The 20,537-nt window shown below is 43.8% G+C and overlaps 1 protein-coding gene across 8 annotated transcripts in view; it reads left to right on the plus strand.

The window, feature by feature from the left end:
* ccdc9b (coiled-coil domain containing 9B) overlaps positions 1 to 20,537 on the plus strand; it is a 47,478-nt gene extending 26,941 nt beyond the window's left edge. For 4 of the 8 annotated variants that reach the window (XM_084181732.1, XM_084181734.1, XM_084181731.1 and 1 more), the window contains exons 7-14: positions 12,699 to 12,883; positions 15,185 to 15,234; positions 15,355 to 15,405; positions 15,551 to 15,647; positions 16,319 to 16,352; positions 16,491 to 17,175; positions 18,802 to 18,884; positions 19,316 to 20,537. In XM_084181732.1, the coding sequence (XP_084037858.1) occupies positions 12,699 to 12,883; positions 15,185 to 15,234; positions 15,355 to 15,405; positions 15,551 to 15,647; positions 16,319 to 16,352; positions 16,491 to 17,175; positions 18,802 to 18,884; positions 19,316 to 19,342 (1,212 nt within the window). In that variant the 3' untranslated portion in view covers positions 19,343 to 20,537. Of the gene's footprint in view, positions 1 to 12,698; positions 12,884 to 15,184; positions 15,235 to 15,354; positions 15,406 to 15,550; positions 15,648 to 16,318; positions 16,353 to 16,490; positions 17,176 to 17,422; positions 17,478 to 18,801; positions 18,885 to 19,315 lie in introns of all 8 variants that reach the window. The other 4 variants (XR_014614594.1, XR_014614596.1, XR_014614595.1 and 1 more) reach the window with 3 other exon arrangements.

Raw genomic sequence — 20,537 nt, forward strand, 5'->3', positions numbered from 1 at the left:
CATTTAATCTGCCACTTCACCTCCACCTACTCATCTCCGCCACCCGCTCCGTCTCCTGGATTATTCTGCATCTTTTGAATCTGTAAATAAACACTCACCTTCGTTCAACTCACCTTGTCCTGGTCTGCTTCTGGGTTCTGTCTTAGAGAATCGTGACACCGTGGGGTCAAAATGATCACAAGAACGGTGAGCAAAAATCCCAGAACCACACGGGGGGACCTAGTGAATGACTTGCAGAGAGCTGGGACCAAAGTAACAAAGCCTACCATCAGTAACACACTACGCCGCCAGGGACTCAAATCCTGCAGTGCCAGACGTGTCCCCCTGCTTAAGCCAGTACATGTCCAGGCCCGTCTGAAGTTTGCTAGAGTGCATTTGGATGATCCAGAAGAGGATTGGGAGAATGTCATATGGTCAGATGAAACCACAATATAACTTTTTGGTAAAAACTAAACTCGTCGTGTTTGGAGGACAAAGAATGCTGAGTTGCATCCAAAGAACACCATACCTACTGTGAAGCATGGGGGTGGAAACATCATGCTTTGGGGCTGTTTTTCTGCAAAGGGACCAGGACGACTGATCCGTGTAAAGGAAAGAATGAATGGGGCCATGTATCGTGAGATTTTGAGTGAAAACCTCCTTCCATCAGCAAGGGCATTGAAGATGAAACGTGGCTGGGTCTTTCAGCATGACAATGATCCCAAACACACCGCCCGGGCAACGAAGGAGTGGCTTCGTAAGAAGCATTTCAAGGTCCTGGAGTGGCCTAGCCAGTCTCCAGATCTCAACCCCATAGAAAATCTTTGGAGGGAGTTGAAAGTCCGTGTTGCCCAGCGACAGCCCCAAAACATCACTGCTCTAGAGGAGATCTGCATGGAGGAATGGGCCAAAATACCAGCAACAGTGTGTGAAAACCTTGTGAAGACTTACAGAAAATGTTTGACCTGTGTCATTGCCAACAAAGGGTATATAACAAAGTATTGAGAAACTTTTGTTATTGACCAAATACTTATTTTCCACCATAATTTGCAAATAAATTCATAAAAAATCCTACAATGTGATTTTCTGGATTTTTTTTCTCATTTTGTCTGTCATAGTTGACGTGTACCTATGATGAAAATTACAGGCCTCTCTCATCTTTTTAAGTGGGAGAACTTGCACAATTGGTGGCTGACTAAATACTTTTTTTCCCCACTGTACGTGTGCGGATGTCAGTGTAGGTGTTGAGTAACTCAGGAGTTGCGTGTTGAAAGCCAGAGGCGGCAGCACAGAGGCACGTCCGCTTCAAACGGTGTTACATGCAGTCTGACTCTTACATTGTCATCAGGTTATTACCGCCTTATTACTACTCCATTACTGCAAACAGAGCTTTCTGATGATCCGCTCCAGCTCACTGGTCTTGGTCTTTAAACATGCTGCGTACCAGACCTCTGGAGTCTGTCATATTGTCAATGATTCGCCCCATCAGCCATGAGTTATGTGGCGTTATAGCATCCACAATGAGCACAAAGTCTCTGGTGGTGAAACTCAGCTTTGTGCTGTTCGGACGCTCCTGCATCATTGGTAGATACTCACATGTCCATCTTTTCCAGAAAAGGTACTGGGCTTGTTTCCATCTTCTTCGAGCATACAATTTGTCCTTCTTGAACAGACCTGGTGGCAAGAATGGTTATCCTTTGAGTTGAATTAAGTGATTTGGTGTTATGGATTCCAAGTCACTTGGGTAATTTGAGACTGAAGTGATTGGGCAGTCATTAAGAATTACCTCCATCTCACACAGAGCTGTTTGCAGGGCTTCTTCATCGAACTTGCCTCATGACGGATTGAGGAACGCTCTTTACCTGCCGGATGAGCCGTTCCCACACACCGGCATGGTGAGCACTATGAGGAGTGTTGAATCTCCACTTTATGCCGTCCTGCAACAGGGCCTTTAGAATTGTGTCTTGGTTTAGATCCTTCAGAGCTTCTCTTAGCTCACGGTTAAAGCTGACAAAATATATTGCATATATTGACCTGTTCTCTTTCACTTGTCCTCTCCTACAAATGAACCGCCGAAGGGCACTGATGCATAAGTCCGTGTCAAAGGAATGAGCCATTTCAAGAAGGATGGCTCGGCACGTCAGACATATTACTCCATACCTCTTTACATTACTTCGTCCTCTCTTAACTTCAGTAGGTCCGCAGTAGTCGATGCCTACATTAGTGAAAGGTGGTAGATCTGGAGAGATTCTGTCTATAGGAAGATCAGCCATTTTCTGCCCATGTTTGCATTGACAGGCCAGACATTCCCAGATGATGGTTCTTGCTGCAGAGTTGGCACGCAGAACCCATTATATGTGCTGCGGCCTGGAGAGCATGTGATTTCTCCCGCTGTGGCCAACCAACTCATGACGAAGGATCAGTTTTGAGACATGGCTGTCTTTGGGAAAAATGGCTGGGTGTTTTGTATCTTCAGGCATGGCAGAGCTGCTAGCCTTCCACCTAACCTCAGGACACTGTTCAACAAGACTGGATCCGGTCTGTATATGTGGCTGATCTCTTAACTGTGCCATTGCTCAATGCAGCAATTTCCTCAGGAAAACTCTGTTCTTGGACAAAGCGTACGACAGCTTCCTCTGCCTGGGCAATGTCATCCACTGAGAGACTTTGAGTAGTCAGCTTTGCTTTGAACTGACATTCTCCAGCTCCTCCATGTGCTTAATGTCCTGCATTGTGTGAGAACAGCCTCTCAAGAACAGTGCATAAGAACGCAATGCCTTCATCTACTGGCTTAATGACCAGCTCAGAGCTTTTTCCATATAGGCAGTTGTTGTTTTTTCATTTCATTGACAAAGGTGAACTCAAGCTGTTTCCTTGCTTCATTGTATTCCCTTGCTGGATTCATGTGCAAACAGCTGCGAACAAGTTAACTTGGTTGGCCACTTGTATACTTCTCTAAATAATAACGGCTGTCTTGCATGGTGTCAGTTTTGCGTTCAATACCATGTTGGAAAGCTTGAATGACCTGTAATGAAGTGGGTCACCAACGAACACTGGTATGTCTCTTGTTGGCAATAGAGAGTTGTTGCTGTTTTATCAGACATTCAGTGATGTCATTCCGTCTTTGGATAGCATTGGTGAGAGCATCTTGGTTGCTAGTAGCATTAGCATGGTAGCTGGTAGCATTAGCTTGGTGGTTAGTAGCATTAGCTTGGTTGCTAGTAGCATTAGCCTGGTTGGAACCTGCACTTTGAGTTGCTTGCACATTAGTGCCATCTGTAGGTGTTGTTGGTGGCTGCTGCTGGGCTGCTGTGCTTGTATGATGTTGCTTGCAGAATGCAGCCTTGGTGCGCCATTGCTTGGTTTCCCTGTTGGGATCCTGTACTCAGTAGGAGTAGGTTTCAAGTTTTATTAGTCGTATGTACAGGATACACATGGTTTACATCGTCCAACAAAAAGCTTACTTGCAGGTTCCTTCTCAACAATGCAACAACAATAAGAAATAAAATATAAGAATACGAACATAAAGGAAATGGCTCAGTAGAATAGAATAAACATTTGAGCATAAGTATAATACAGGAAGGCACAATATAGTCCAATATGTGCATGTGAAGGGGGGGATGGGGGAGCAAGTGTATAAACTGAGCAGTGTAATAAGAGTCTGGTAGCAACAGTTGTGATGTGTGTGTGTGTATCATGAATTTATATGTGTGTGGGTGTGAGCATGAGTGAGTGCATGAGTGCTAAAGTGCAGAGAATCAGAGCAGGTGGTCAGTCCAGTTCAAGTGTTCAGCAGTCTGATGGCTTGTAGATAGAAACTGTCTCTCAGCCTGTTAGTATCAGACCTCAAGCTCTGATACCGTCTGCCCGATGGTAAGGGAGAGAACAGCTCGTGGCTGGGGGTTGTGGGGTCCTTGATGCTGCTGTGAGACTTCCTCAGGCACCGTTTCAAGTAGATGTCCTGGATGGTTAGGAGCACAGTCCCAGTGATGTACTGGGCCGTCTTCACCACCCGCTGGAGGGCCTTGAGGTCGTGGACGGAGCAATTCCTGTACCAGGCCGTGATGCAGCCGGTCAGGACGCTCTCGATGGTGCAGCAGTAGTATTTGGAAAGGACCCGGGGCGGCATGCCAAATTTCTTCAGCCGCCTTAGGAAGTAGAGACACTGATGCACTCTCAAGAGTGGTGGTGTTGTTGGTCCATGACAAGTCCTCAGTGATGTGGACGCAGAGAAACTTAAAACTTGTGACTCTCTCTACTGCAGTCCCATTGATGTGTATCGTGGCATGTTTCCTCTCTGCTTCTTGAAGTCAAATATCAACTCCTTTGTTTTGCTGATGTTGAGGGGGAGGTTGTTGTCATGACACCACAATGCCAGTTCACTTACCTCCTCCCTATAGGCTGACTCATCATTGGTGGTTATCAGGCCTACAGCCATGGTGTCATCAGCAAACTTGATGTACCTCAGAGCTCTCCAGGTCACCTCCCTCTCGCGCTCACTTTTTGTTCCGGCACCTCCTGATTTACAAATGAAGCACTGGATATAGGCCAAGGACTAGATAAAGTGTATTTTTGCTACTACTTTCACCACTTTGTCTTGAAATCTTTGGTTGTTTACTACACTGTGAATCCTTAAAGAGATGGGTGGGGCTAAGGCGTAAGAGGGTGTGAACGATGCTAAATGGGTGTAGACAAAGAAGAGCTCTCCAGCAGGTGTACCAAAACATTCACGGGCCATTTTCTCAAAAGTGGGGTTACACGTTTATCAACTTTAAAAGCAGAATGACTTTCCCATTGTTCCTCAACTGTAGTGTATGATATACAATTTTCTAGCCCTGAGTCTCTACTTTTATCCAATGTAAAAAACACAATTTCAAATGTTGCTACATAGGACCGAATCCAGGTGGTGGGTCACATATTCCAATCAGTATTCTCAAAACAATCCTGCAGCATTGAGACTGCCTCTGTTCAGCGCCTCACTATTCTGAGTTGGTGGCTCCTTCTTGAGTTGCTGCTTGTTGGTGGAGAGTAGGAACAGAGAGACGTGATCTGATTGGCTGAAGTGGGGCCCGGGGATGGGTTTGTAAGTGTCACAGATTTTTGTGTATACAGTGGCTTGCGAAAGTATTCATCCCCCTTGGCATTTTTCCTATTTTGTTGCCTTACAACCTGGAATTAAAATGGATTTTAGGGGGGTTTGTATCATTTGATTTACACAACATGCCTACCACTTTGAAGATGCAAAATATTTTTTATTGTGAAACAAACAAGACAAAAAAACAGAAGTTGAGCGTGCATAACTGCAAAGTCAACACTTTGTAGAGCCACCTTTTGCAGCAATTACAGCTGCAAGTCTCTTGGGGTATGTCTCTTTAAGCTTGGCACATCTAGCCACTGGGATTTTTGCCCATTCTTCAAGGCAAAACTGCATCAGCTCCTTCAAGTTGGATGGGTTCCGCTGGTGTACAGCAATCTTTAAGTCATACCACAGATTCTCAATTGGATTGAAGTCTGGGCTTTGACTAGGCCATTCCAAGACATTTAAATGTTTCCCCTTAAACCACTTGAGTGTTGCTTTAGCAGTATGCTTAGGGTCATTGTCCTGCTGGAAGGTGAACCTCCGTCCCAGTCTCAAATCTCTGGAAGATTGAAACAGGTTTCCCTCAAGAATTTCCCTGTATTTAGCGCCATCCATCATTCCTTAAATTCTGACCAGTTTCCCAGTCCCTGCCGATGGAAAAACATCCCCACAGCATGATGCTGCCACCACCATGCTTCACTGTGGGGATGGTGTTCTTGGGGTGATGAGAGGTGTTGGGTTTGCGCCAGACATAGCGTTTTCCTTGATGGCCAAAAAGCTCAATTTTATTCTCATCTGACCAGAGTACCTTCTACCATATGTTTGGGGAGTCTCCCACATGCCTTTTGGCGAACACCAAACGTGTTTGCTTATTGTTTTCTTTAAGCAATGGCTTTTTTCTCGAAACTCTTCCATAAAGCCCAGCTCTGTGGAGTGTACGGCTTAAAGCGGTCCTATGGACAGATACTCTAATCTCCGCTGTGGAGCTTTGCAGCTCCTTCAGGGTTATCTTTGGTCTCTTTGTTGCCTCTCTGATTAATGCCCTCCTTGCCTCGTCTGTGAGTTTTGGTGGGCGGCCCTCTCTTGGCAGGTTTGTTGTGGTGCCATATTCTTTCAATTTTTTAAATAATGGATTTAATGGTGCTCTGTGGGATGTTCAAAGTTTCAGATATTTTTTTATAACCCAACCCTGATCTGTACTTCTCCACAACTTTGTCCCTGACCTGTTTGGAGAGCTCCTTGGTCTTCATGGTGCAGCTTGCTTGGTGGTGCCCCTTGCTTAGTGGTGTTGCAGACTCTGGGGCCTTTCAGAACAGGTGTGTGTGTGTGTGTGTGTGTGTGTGTGTATATATATATATATAATAAGATCATGTGACACTTACATTGCACACAGGTGGACTTTAACTAATTATGTGACTTCTGAAGGTAATTGGTTGCACCAGATCTTATTTAGGGGCTTCATAGCAAAGGGGTTGAATACATATGCACGCACCACTTTTCCATATTTATTTTTGTATAATTTATTTTTACAAGTTATTTTTTTCATTTCACTTCACCAATTTGGACTATTTTGTGTATGTCCATTACTTGAAATCCAAATAAAAATCCATTTAAAATTACAGGTTGTAATGCAACAAAATAGGAAAAACGCCAAGGGGGATGAATACTTTTGCAAGGCACTGTACATGGTCAAGCACACTGGATTCTCTTGTGGGGCAGGATACATGTTTTTAGACGGGCTTGGTTAAAGTCACCCGCGACAATAAAGACTGCTTCTGGGTGAGAGGATTTTTGCTGGCTAATAATCTTGTACAGTTCACTGAGTGCCGCCTTGGTGTTTGCTTGTGGCAGTATGTATACAGCTGTGATAATAACACAATAATTCCCTCGGCATATAGTGGGGTCGGCATTTTATCATCAGAAACTCCAGGTTGGGTGAACAGGAGCTCGCAATGTTTTCAACTTCGGTACACCAGGAATTGTTTATGAGGAAATGTAGTATTCCAGATCTGTGAGACTGAGCGATAAGTGTGTAGCTTCCGAATTATGATCCAGAAGTGTTTGTCAGTCGTAGGAAATTATTGCATGAACATTCTGAGCAAACAAAGTAATAATTAACGCAAAATTAGCCATAAAGTTGAGCAGGAATCGGCAAGACATGCGCCCTCCTCAGTGCCGCCAACCCTGTGATTGTGATGTTGGTGCAATGGTTTTGTGCCATCATTTGCATTAATGCCTCAGATGTGTTGTGGCCAAGTTCGGTCCAGTTTATTTTGTCACCCATTGCTTGTGATGTTGACGGAGAGTTTTGTGCATATAGACGCCGGAATGCATCAGGCTTTGTGGTCAGCTTTGGTCCAGTTTCTTTTGTCATCAATTGAACTTTTCCTTGCCTGTGCTAGAGGATTTTTCACATTCCTCTAAGACTTGCATTTTGGCAGCTTAAGCAGCCAGCTCAGCTTCCATTTCCACCAATTCCCTATTTGCCTTTAGTTGGGTTTCTTCCATATCAAGGACATTATTTTCCAAAACGACAGCTTTAGCTTTCAAAGCAGCATTCTCAGCCTGTGCTTTCCTTCTAGCAACGGATGCACTTAACCTTGTGCTGGATGCATGTCACTTTTTTGATACAGCAGATGTACTGTCATGTGGACCAATGGCATTTTGCAATTCTGAATCATTTTTCGACTTGGATGCACTTTCTGATACAACAGAGACACTTATCTGAACCAATGACACTTTGCAGGTGTGAATCACTTTTCACTTCACCATGCAACCACAACTCCCACTTGATCAAGAAACTCTTTTGAAAAGCAATTTTGGTTCATACCAATCAGCATGATCAGACTCTTTCCTCTTCTGGCAATATATTATGCACAGCCACATGCAGTTCCATAAACTCAGCCAATAAACCATTGAACACATTAACGTTACTATTGACAACTTCTTAATTTTTGCCACCATCCATCAATGCTTGAATTGCATTATTTTTCTTTGTTAATGCGCAGAGCTTCCATCGGCGGGTGCCAATCAACCTTTACAACTTTTTCTCATCCAGAGCTTCAGAATGGGTACCCGCCATTTCCATTCACAATTTTCAGTTTCACACTTCAATATCAACAGTGTATTTCCAATAGCGTTTAACAGCTTCCCATCGCACATATGGCTCATTCACAGTTGAATAGCTTGCGACAATGTTTCCAAAATAGACGCGTCAAACATTTCCAAACCAACATTCACAAGAAGCGGCTTAACTTGCAAATTATACCTGTATTGTACTCACGGTCTCTTTCGTCGGCAGCGTTGCTTTGCCCCAAGTGGCTTGATAAATCCATAAAGTGTGGAACTCCATTAAATCCATGGCATTTTAACTTAAATGTAGCGGCTTTCGAATAGCTGTGGGAAAACTAGTTGCAAATTTGAGACGCATAATCCAATTAGAAAACCCAAGAATTCAAATGAAACCGATGGCTTGATGAATAAAACTTCACGTTTTATTTGTAGAATACAAAATGATAAATGCAAGGCAAACAAAGGTTCCAATATTCCAGGTAAACAAAAAAGATCAGGGTAAAAAGTATGTGGTTAAAAAATTGTATGCCAACCCGTTATCACAAACATTTGCCATAACTAGTAGGCACTTACTTCCTCTCTTATACCCAATATGCACCTGTCTGGGCGGGCTATCACCATATTGCACCTGTCTGGGCGGGCCCACCCGGGCCCATCCCATACTTCCACTGATTGGGGCGGGCCCACCCATACTTCCAACTGATTGAGCCTAGAGGGCGGAATTGCCATATTATAATTCAAATTATAGGACCATAGTAAGAGGCCACATAACCAAATAAATGCATACACCATACCTGTATATTTAATTCCTGACATTTAATCCTAGTAAAATTCCCTGTCTTAGGTAAGTTAGGATCACCACTTTATTTTAAGAATGTGAAATGTCAGAATAATAGTAGAGAGAATGATTTATTTCAGCTTTTAGTTCTTTCATCACATTCCCAGTGGGTCAGAAGTTTACATACACTCAATTAGTATTTGGTAGCATTGCCTTTTAAATTGTTTAACTTGGGTCAAATGTTTCGGGTAGCCTTCCACAAGCTTCCCACAATAAGTTGGGTGCTTTTTCACTTCTGCCCACAAATGTTCTATAGGATTGAGGTCAGGGCTTTGTGATGGCCACTCCAATACCTTGACTTTGTTGTCCTTAAGCCATTTTGCCACAACTTTGGAAGTATGCTTGGGGTCATTGTCCATTTGCGACCAAGCTTTAACTTCCTGACTGATGTCTTGAGATGTTGCTTCAATATATCCACATAATTTTCCTTCCTCATGATGCCATCTATTTTGTGAAGTGCACTAGTCCCTCCTGCAGCAAAGCACCCCCACAGCATGATGCTGCCACCCCCGTGCTTCACGGTTGGGATGGTGTTCTTCGGCTTGCAAGCGTTCCCCTTTTTCCTCCAAACATAAACAGTTCTATTTTTGTTTCATCAGACCAGAGGACATTTCTCCAAAAAGTATGATCTTTGTCCCCATGTGCAGTTGCAAACCGTAGTCTGGCTTTTTTAATGCGGTTTTGGAGCAGTGGCTTCTTCCTTGCTGAGCGGCCTTTCAGGTTATGTCGATATAGGACTCGTTTTACTATGGATATAGATACTATTGTACCTTTTTCCTCCAGCATCTTCACAAGGTCCTTTGCTGTTGTTCTGGGATTGATTTGCACTTTTCATCCCAACGTACGTTCATCTCTAGGAGACAGAACGCGTCTCCTTCCTGAGCGGTATGACGGCTGCCTGGTCCCATGGTGTTTATACTTGTACAGATGAACGTGGTACCTTCAGGCGTTTGGAAATTGCTCCCAAGGATGAACCAGACTTGTGGAGGTCTACAGTTTATTTTCGGAGGTCTTGACTGTTTTCTTTTGATTTTCCCATGATGTCAAGCAAAGCGGCACTGAGTTTGAAGGTAGGCCTTGAGATACATCCACAGGTACACCTCCAATTGACTCAAATGATGTCAATTAGCCTATCAGAAGCTTCTAAAGCCATGACATCATTTTCTGGAATTTTCCAAACTGTTTAAAGGCACAGTCAACTTAGTGTATGTAAACTTCTGACCCACTGGAATTGTGATACAGTGAATTATAAGTGAAATAATCTGTCTGTAAACAATTGTTGGAAAAATTACTTGTGTCATGCACAAAGTAGATGTCCTAAACAACTTGCCAAAACTATAGTTTGTTAACAAGACATTTGTGGAGTGGTTGAAAAACAAGTCTTAATGACTCCAACCTAAGTGTATGTAAACTTCCAACTTCAACTGTAGATATTAAATATCATATTCTTAATAAGAAATATCATCTAAAAAACAAATATTTGCATAACCAAGGAAATATAGAAACTGGCTCCAACACTCCCGGTCTTCAGAGTTGATGATGGACTGCGTCTTTCCCAAAACATGAGTACCCCCACCCCCCCTTCCTCTGGTAAGTTGTCCCGATGTGCCACCTGTGCTCTCTGTCTGTTAGTGTTGCCAGTGAAATATAGGTTAGGAGCAGGACAGGCAGTGTAACAGATCAGGAGTGTGATAAACACCCAGAAGCAGGCAGGGAACAGAGCCTTCAGAGGAAAGGAAAGGGAAAGGGGGATATCTACCGGTAGTCAGTTGTACAACTGAATGCATTCAACTGAAATTTGTATTCTGCATTTAACCCAACCCCACTGAATCAGAGAGGTGTGGGGAGCTGCCTTAATCAACATCCACGTCATCGGCTCCCGGGGAGCAGTTTTTCTTGGGGGTTAACTGCCTTGCTCAGGGGCAGAACGACAGATGTTTACCTTGTCGGCTCGGGGGGATTCGACCCAGCAACCTTTCGGTTACTGGCCCAACGCTCCTACCCGCCAGGAGGGAAGGAGGCACATGACAAGTGATTCTGTTCATGTCCCACTCTGCTATACTACGTTGGTGTGTTCTCAGCCCGGCTGTGGAGAATGCAATGAGTTACGCAACCTCTTCCATCGTGGCTGGTTTTTGGATGCCAGTGTTGCATAAGAAGAACATGATCAGAGCTATGTTAGCAGCTATGTTCTGATATAGCCTAGATATGAAGGTGTTCTGATTGGGGGTATCCAACACCACTTCGGAATAAGCATGGTCATACAGTTCAGGACAAGACAGAGCCCAGGTTATTCAATGGACACCAAATGGAAGAATACAGATAAAACGTATAGTCCAATAAAAAAGTATTGTTTTCATTTTCTTTTGCAAAATGTTTTGCTACAATGCCCTAATGAATATGACTCAGGTTTTTGTGTGCGGCTCCTCCCTGAACCCCTGTAACCCTGGAGGGAGCCACTGCAGAATCAGGAAATTGAAAATGCTAATTAGTGGTGTGCCTGGCGGAGCCAGCGGGGGCCGGCCTGTTAGAACATGTGAGACGTGCCGTCCCCTGTGGCCCCTGTGTCCCCCAGGACCGGGGGAGAAAAGACAAAGAGGAGCGAGGAGAATAAACCCGAGAGATGATCACGGACGCCACGTTCCCGATACCGCCTGCAGGAGAGCCACATGTTTACCTGTCTCTGATTGGTCCACACCTTGGAGGAAAACATATTTCTGCCTGCCCCTAGTTTATCCCTCTGTGCCCTGTCGCTGGCTCTCTCTCTCTCTCTGTCTCTCTGTCTCTCTCTCTCTCTGTCTCTCTGTCTCTGTCTCTGTCTCTGTCTCTGTCTCTGTCTCTCTCTCTCTCTCTCTCTCTCTGGTTTCTGTCGCACTTCAACTCCATTATTATTGTCTCCTGACTGCTCCCGTCATGTCGTAAAAACACTCCACAGACAGAGCATGAATGGAACCACACATCGATTTCACCCGGTTCGTAAAGTGGTAGCTACACTACATGGCCAGAAGTATGTGGACACCCCTTCAAATTAGTGGATTTCGCTATTTCAGCCACACCCGTTGCTGACAGGTGTATAAAATTGAGCACACCGCCATGCAATCTCCATAGACAAACATTGGCAGTAGAATGGCCTGTACTGAAGAGCTCAGCTGCTTTCAACGTGGCACCGTCATAGGATGCCACCTTTCCAACAAGTCAGTAGTCAAATTTCTGCCCTGCTAGAGCTACCTCGGTCAACTGTAAGTGCTGTTATTGTGAAGTGGAAACGTCTAGGAGCAACAACAGCTCAGCTGCGAAGTGGTAGGCCACACAAGATCACAGAACGGGACCGCCGATTGGTGAAGTGTACAGCGCGTAAAAATCGTCTGACCTCGGTTGCAACAATCAGCTCTCTGGGACCCCAGATGACTAGTCACAATGATGTGATGAAAGCCCATCCAGTCTACAGACATGTCCTCTTTTATGTATGAACCAAGAGCACTTGTTCAGTTCTCCCTCAGACCCCTGCTGTTCCTCTGATCTTCTGGACTTCACAGAGGCTTCACCAACCCAAGACCAGTTATTATATAAGGCTGTTATTTTGACCTGTATTGCTACTGTCTCACACAGTGTTTGAAGAAAGCTTCCTCTCACAGCCGAAATACAGATTGGATATCTGACCATGGTAGGCCTTTTGCAGTTTTCACCACTGGCACTAAACTATGACTGGTACTTTTGTTCTCCTTGCAGGAGTCTGAGGGGCTAGGCCCAGCGGGCGACATAGACCTCACCATCCCCATGTCTAAAGAGGAGCAGCAGGAGTACTTGTGCTGGAAGATGGAGCGCGAGCAGATCGACCGTGAACGCGTGGCGCGACACAAAAATGCCAAGGGCCAGTGGAGACGGGCATGGGACATGGACAAAACAGAGAATATGTAAGCCCACTCCTCCCCTGGCTGCTTTGCACTTCTTCGCTTTAGTTTGCTCTGTCAATCATTTCAGTTTGCATGTTTGGCTGTTCTGTTTGCTTGATGCATGTTTGAGTGCTCATTTTCCATTTTGATTATAAATTCATGTTACAATTAAAAAATGAGTACTCTTCTGTATGTGCTCGTCTTCGTGTTCTCACAACAACTACAGCTTGCAGCTAACTACCACACATCTCATCTCTTACCATGCAATATAGACCATTCGCTTGTCATTGTAACTAAACTAAAACATTAACTAATTCACTCATCAAGCAGATTACCTTCTCTGTTACCTCATTGTTCAATAGAGGAAGTATCCCGGTCTTTCTATCTTCTGTAGTTCTATATGTAGAAATGGTTGCATTGACTGTTTTCTAAGGAAGCGCAGAATTATGTCTGTGGAGAGAAGATAGTGGTACAAACAGGGAAAGAGCTGTGTTTTTTTTCTTTCAAGGCTATGGCCAGTATTATCTGCTGAATGTGTTGTGGCCTTTACCAAATGACTGGTAATGAACTAATAGGCTTGTCCCGATTGTTGTGACTCTCTAAGGCAGGGTTTCCCAAACTCGGTCCTGGGGGCACCCCCTGGATGCACGTTTTGATTTTTGCCCTAGCACTACAAGGCTGATTCAAATAACCAACTCATTATCAAGCTTTGATTATTTGAATCAGCTGTGTAGTGCTATGGCAAAAAACTAAACGTGCACCCAGGGGGGGCCCCAGGACCGAGTTTGGTAAACCCTGCTCTAAGGTACTTTCAGAATGTTAATTTACTCTGGTGGAAGATTTCCATTGTTGGAGGTATTCACGCGATCCATATTTTGGACCACGCCTATCCCATGATACTGATTTCACACTGTCACAAGACTTAATCCAATTAAGTCACAAGACATTAATAACAAGTCACTGCAAATGTAATGATGTTGGATGGAGACTGGCAAATAATGCTATTAGAGGGAGGAGGTGGAATGACCTGGCAAAAATGTGTTTGTTCTCTTCTCTGAGGTATCGTCTTTATTGGATCACCTCTGTTTATGAGCCATTCTTAGAAAATGGCTTTGATCAATCTTGAAAGGGTATTTATCCTATAGTAATCTAACTACCCTCTCCCTAGTATTCTTACCACCCTCTCCCTTTGTTAGCTATGCTAGACATTGGGCACTTTCACTAGAATAAGTTTGTGGTAAGCTGACATGCAAAGTTTTGGAACCATGGAGAAATTATAGAAGTAGGCCAGTTTTAGGCCTTGAGCGCCACAGAATGAAAACATCTGCTTATTTATAGCCTACATGATTTGATTATGGAACCGACTATTTTACTATGTATGGAGCCACTGTCCTTTCACGCAGTGGCGTCCTTACTGCTTACCGGGAAAATATATGAACACCCCTCCTCTTTCTGTCCCTGGTTAGTATTCAAACACAACAGATGTGCTGTGAGCAGCACAGTGGCTGGATAAATAAATGTTCTGTTCAGAAGAAAGAAGCATCGAACTTTAAAGAGACGAGAGAACAGAATACTTTTTAGCTGGGGTCCTTTTGGGGCATGGTTTTAAAAAGGCCCCAGAGACTAACTAGAGAAGGACAAATATTTTTGATTCAGCAGTTTAGATGTTCTCAATGAATGAGGAGTGTAGGACCATGACCTCTAGCTACAGATTTGTAATGGGCTAATGTGATTCTCCATTAGCCGTTACAGGAAAGGTACTGTTTGGCATAGCACAGAGAATTTTAGACCAACCTTAACTTGCCGATGCTATCTTCATTCTCGATTCGGTCAAATGTTTGTGTCCAGTTGCAGGTGGTTTGTTTTGAATTTAGAAAATGCACCGTTATTAAAATGAATATATTTTTTGCTCCATTAAGTAATCCAACAATGTGTAAGCCGCCATCTTGTCTATTTCAAATCTTCTCTCATTGATTGAGAGCGTTACAAATCTGTAGCTACATGACCTCAAGATACCACAGTCATCTCTGTACAATGTCTCATTCTAGCTCTGAGCTCAGCAAGTAATGATTACATGGAAATGAAAATGGCTGTTGAGTGAAGGTAAATGTACATTTTAGGATAGTGGAACAATCCAGATATTTGAGAAATGTCCAACCAAATGCATTGGACTCTTCATTAACCCTGGTAGGTAAGAGTTTGTCTGTTTACTTTAACACCAAAACCATGGCCTTGTTATCTGATAGTTAATCTGTTGCTGGAACATCCTGGCTGTATATTAGGTTGTAGTTATTTCGCTGTAAACTAAATGTCTCTATTTAGGTTTTCAGATAAATCTCCTAGGGAGAGAGAACGGGGGCCTACAGCCAGAGGTGAGAAATTCACTCTGTAATAAATTATTTTCAACTCAAACACAGGAATAGTCAGACTATAATCAAGTCTGTCTTATTTCCAGTGATACCCAATAATTGTTGATCTTGTTTGATTTCCAGGAGGAAGAAATGCAAGGAGAGGTCACCCCAAATCAAATGCTGATTCACGGGGTGAGTTTGAATGCTTTATACTGTGTACCAGCAGCTGAATCATTTAAATCCTCAGTGTTGAAATCCTAAGTACAAGCTACCAATCAGCCAATGATGAAGGAACTATTCTGATGTTTTCCTTGGCTTTGCTTGTTTTCATCTCCAGGTCAGCAGCTGTGGGGCAAAGACAATGGGGGTAGAAACGTTCCAGTGGTCAGCAGTAAAGCCAAGGGCAAGGACCGGCTGACTGGGAGGGCCACGAGGTGAGTAGCAGCATATTTAATCATAACAGCAGCCCGTGTTGATTGAAGGAAACCACACACCTAGCCTGACTGTATGGAAAACACACTGGGGCTTACTCTAAAGAGCACAACGTGTCAAATGACCAAAAACAGCTCATTCACTTTTGCACTCTTCTGTTCTATTTCAAAAAGCCCACTGTTCCAACTTTTTGTGCTGAAGCCATTGGTGAGGCTAGACTGCTTTTAGGTTCTGTTAGCGGTGCTTGAGAGGCAGGTATTGGTGGCTGTGCGGTCCTCTGTGAGATTGAGCCGGCCAGGGGAAAGCGCAATCAGGTCTGTCCAGGCAGAGTGGTCCCTGGCCTCAGTTGCCTGTTATTAGGTTTCGCTGCTGGTGCTAATGGGAAAAGAGCAGAGCGTGAAGAGAACTGCTCAGACCAGCCTACACCTTTCTATCTAGAACTTAAAAGGGTTCTTCGGCTGTCCCCATAGGATAACACTTTGAAGAACCCTTGTTGGTTCCAGGTAGAACCCTTTTGGTTCCAAGTAGAACCATTTTGGTTTCCAGGTAAAACCCTTTCCACAGAGGGTTCTACATGGAACCCAAAATGGTTTTAGCTGGAATAGAAAAGGATACTTTGAAGAATATAGACCACTCATTCTGAATGTTTCTAATAATTATTTTTATATTTCAGATGGGACGCCAACGAGGATGGGGAGGATTTGCAGGTGAGAGGTCTAAACTGAATGCTTTGCACTGACGATATAGCTGTGCTTTGGTGAAAAAATGGCTGTGCTTGGGCTCAACAAAGACATCTCTGTCTTCTTCATCATATTACCAATGGAATTTTCTTTTTTCTCCTTCAGGCCTCTAAGACTAGTTTGGAGGAATTTTTAGAAGAGCTAGATGCTTTGGCTGACCCTGACATAGATGACTCCACTGCAGAAACTCCAGAGGTCAAAGATGGTGACCTCAAAATGGAGTCTTCGCCGACCCTGGAAGTGGTGAATACCAAGGAAGTGAGTGGAAGCGTCAGTCCTCAGGCCCCAGCCGACACCCCAGAGGTCGGGACACCCAGACAGGGGAAGGCTGAGGCCTCATCCCCTCAAGCTACAGAGAAGAAGGTCCGCTTCTCAGAGGAGCTCATCAAGGGGCCCGGGGCCTACGAGAAGCCCAGTACTGGAGCCCAGAACTCTGCCTGCTCAGAAACCAAGGGCATCAGCGTGTTAAAAGTTGCCTCCCCCAGCAAAAACGGCCATCAATTGGAGGAGCAGAGGCAGTCCCCCGAGGACCACCAGGAGGATGCTGGTAATGTCCTGGACTGGGTGGATCAGCCCGCTGCAGCTGACCAGGCACAGAGCTCATCTGATGGGCAGCGACAGGGTCAGGAGGGCCCTCCGTTTCTTGATGCCTCCAAAACAGAATGTGCTGAAATCGGCCATGACGGTGTGCTCAGCCTTATTCTTCCCATTTCACATAGCGATGTCAAAGACCCTGCCCCTCCACAGGAGAATGCGGTCCAGCCTTTAGAGCACGCCAAGAGCAATACAGGTAGGCAATGGTTTTGTTCGTGGTTAGTCCCTATCAAATAGGTACAGTGTACAGTCGTGATCAAACGTTTTGAGAATGACACAAATACACATTTTCACAAAGTCTGCTGCCTCAGTTTTGATGATGGCAATTTGCATATACTCCAGAATGTCATGAAGAGTGATCAGATGAATTGCAATTATTTGCAAAGTCCCTCTTTGCCATGAAAATGAACTTAATCCCCAAAAACATTTCCACTGCATTTCAGCCCTGCCACAAAAGGACCAGCTGCCATCATGTCAGTGATTCTCTCGTTAACACAGGTGAGAGTGTTGACGAGGACAAGGCTGGAGATCACTCTGTCATGCTGATTGTGTTAGAATAGACTGGAAGCTTTAAAAGGAGGGTGGTGCTTGAAATAATTGTTCTTCCTCTGTTAACCATGGTTACCTGCAAGGAAACACGTGCCGTCATCATTGCTTTGCACAAAAAGGGCTTCACAGGCAAGGATATTGCTGCTAGTAAGATTGCACCTAAATCAACCATTTATCGGATCATCAAGAACTTCAAGGAGAGAGGTTCAATTGTTGTGAAGAAGGCGTCAGGGTGCCCAAGAAAGTCCAGCAAGTGCCAGGACCGTCTCCTAAAGCTGTGGGATCGGGGCACCACCAGTGCAGAGCTTGCTCAGGAATGGCAGCAGGCAGGTGTGAGTGCATGTACACGCACAGTGAGGCGAAGACTTTTGGAGGATGGCCTGGTGTCAAGAAGGGCAGCAAAGAAGCCACTTCTCTCCAGGAAAAACATCAGGGACAGACTGATATTCTGCAAAAGGTACAGGGATTGGACTGCTGAGGACTGGGGTAAAGTCATTTTCTCTGATGAATCCCCTTTCCGATTGTTTGGGGCATCCGGAAAACATCTTGTCCGGAGAAGACAAGGTGAGCGCTACCATCAGTCCTGTGTCATGCCAACAGTAAAGTATCCTGAGACCATTCATGTGTGGGGTTGCTTCTCAGCCAAGGGAGTGGGCTCACTCACAATTTTGCCTAAGAACACATCCATGAATAAAGAATGGAACCAACACATCCTCCGAGAGCAACTTCTCCCAACCATCCAAGAACAGTTTGGTGACGACCAATGCCTTTTCCAGCATGATGGAGCACCTTGCCATAAGGCAAAACATCGAAATTTTGGGTCCATGGCCAGGAAACTCCCCAGACCTTAATCCCATTGAGAACTTGTGGTCAATCCTCAAGAGGTGGGTGGACAAACAAAAACCCACAAATTCTGACAAACTCCAAGCATTGATTATGCAAGAATGGGCTGCCATCAGTCAGGAAGTGGCCCAGAAGTTAATTGACAGCATGCCAGGGCGGATTGCAGAGGTCTTGAAAAAGAAGGGTCAACACTGCAAATATTGACTCTTTGCATAAACTTAATGTAATTGTCAATAAAAGCCTTTGACACTTATGGAATGCTTGTAATTATACTTCAGTATACCATAGTAACATCTGACAAAAATATCTCATAACACTGAAGCAGCGAACTTTGTGAAGACCAATACTTGTGTCATTCTCAAAACGTTTGACCACGACTGTATAGCTATCACTATGATGTAATGTAAATAATGCTTGGTTCCCTTCACAGAGGAGCTGATTGACTCCAGTCTGTCTGTTCTCAGCCTGGAGTCAGGAGAGACTCACCCAACCCACACCACCAGTACCGATAAGGTCAGTATGGACTGAGAGAATAAGAATGAAACTGGATGGATGGAAATTAGTGCATGACTCATCTGCATTGTAGTCTGGACTGCGAGAGGGAGAGAATGAGAGAAAGAAACTGTGGATGGATAGAAACGGAGATGAGTGTATGATTCATCATCACTTCAAAATTGGGATTTTTGATTGCTGCATGAGTGCATTCCCTATGCGCTTATAGTGTTCAAGTGGATTTGGAATAGCCAAGAGAGACCATGCATGTTCAGAACCATTGTAGCAGTGTGAAAATTCATTACCAACCGCTGTAGCAGGATGATAATGCCTTACCAACCACAAATATAAGTACTGTATGCCTACCTTTTGAGTAAAAACAATAATGTACTTTTACACCTATTATTTTAAACCACATTGTTTAACCCCTTTTTCATTGATTTGTTTCATAGGCAAGAGAAAATGGGAAGATTGTTTGAAGGACTTTTGACGTTGCTATAAAATGGTCTACAACTGAACAACAACATGCTTAATTAAGTAGAGCATTTACCATGAGCCTTTTAGTTTAATACCGCACTTGCTTCCAATAGCTCTTTGAAGATGTCCTGTTGATCAGGTTAAGACTAACATGCGCAATGTTGTTTCTTTTGAAAGGATGCTAGACGCTTAAGGTGGGAAAAGGAAACGATACATGTTCAACTGAAGTAAGAGCCTTTTGTCTGCTTGAAAATACTTTGCTTACAAGCACTTTATTCTTTATGAGGTATGAGTATTGACATGTCATACATTACTTAAAGCTGGAATCCTTAATGGTGAAACATCCACGTCCGTTTGCGATATTACAACAACAAAGAAGTTACTGCAAACAACGAACACAGTTTTTCCCTCTCGGACATCATTACACGCGTGATAGAAGAGCACAATATGTATTGCAATTCTTTTTACCATGCTGCACGGCGCCCCTCAGCTCGGCAACAATAACAACGGTGGTGGGGCGGCCAGTGGTGCTGTTTCCCCCTACTGCGTATTCCATCTTTAAGTGTGTTATTTGAATGGCTGTCTTTGTTTACATTTGAAGTATTATTTCAAGGTACCAGTCCTAATGCTTGTATTAGTTCAGTTCCTATGGATGACTAACCTACATAACCTGAACAGGCCCTGCATTTAAACTTTGCCCGCCTTAGCAGTAGGCCCAATTTGAATAATGAACTATAATTAGCATTATATGCTAATAGTTGTACACTGCTGTATTTATGTAACTTTTCTAAGTAGAAAGCTCTGACCATTGCACTTAACTACTGATGTGATAGCTCATTCATTCAAACAGTAGTTTATAGCTTGGTTTGGTGAAACCAGTTACATTAAGTAAAAGTCAATTCAAGTGCATTATTTTAGTGTGGGATTACTTTGTAATATAAAGTACAATAGTTATGATTTTCAAATGCAAAAAAAGTTAAAATATAGTTAAAATACTAGAAGGTTCCCTCATCAAGGATCATTGTTCATTGTTTCATATTTATTCAAATGTTTTAGGGGAACCCTTTCACTTTTAGTTTTGAAATGTTGTGGGATTAACTAACTGTCAGTATTGATTTTATTTATTTATTCTCTCATTTGAACTACTGATTGTCAAATATAATTTTCTGGAGAATAAACCCTTACTTGTTGACATGC

Source organism: Coregonus lavaretus (assembly GCF_964263955.1).
Source record: "Coregonus lavaretus genome assembly, chromosome: 18".
NCBI classification, from domain to species: domain Eukaryota; kingdom Metazoa; phylum Chordata; class Actinopteri; order Salmoniformes; family Salmonidae; genus Coregonus; species Coregonus lavaretus.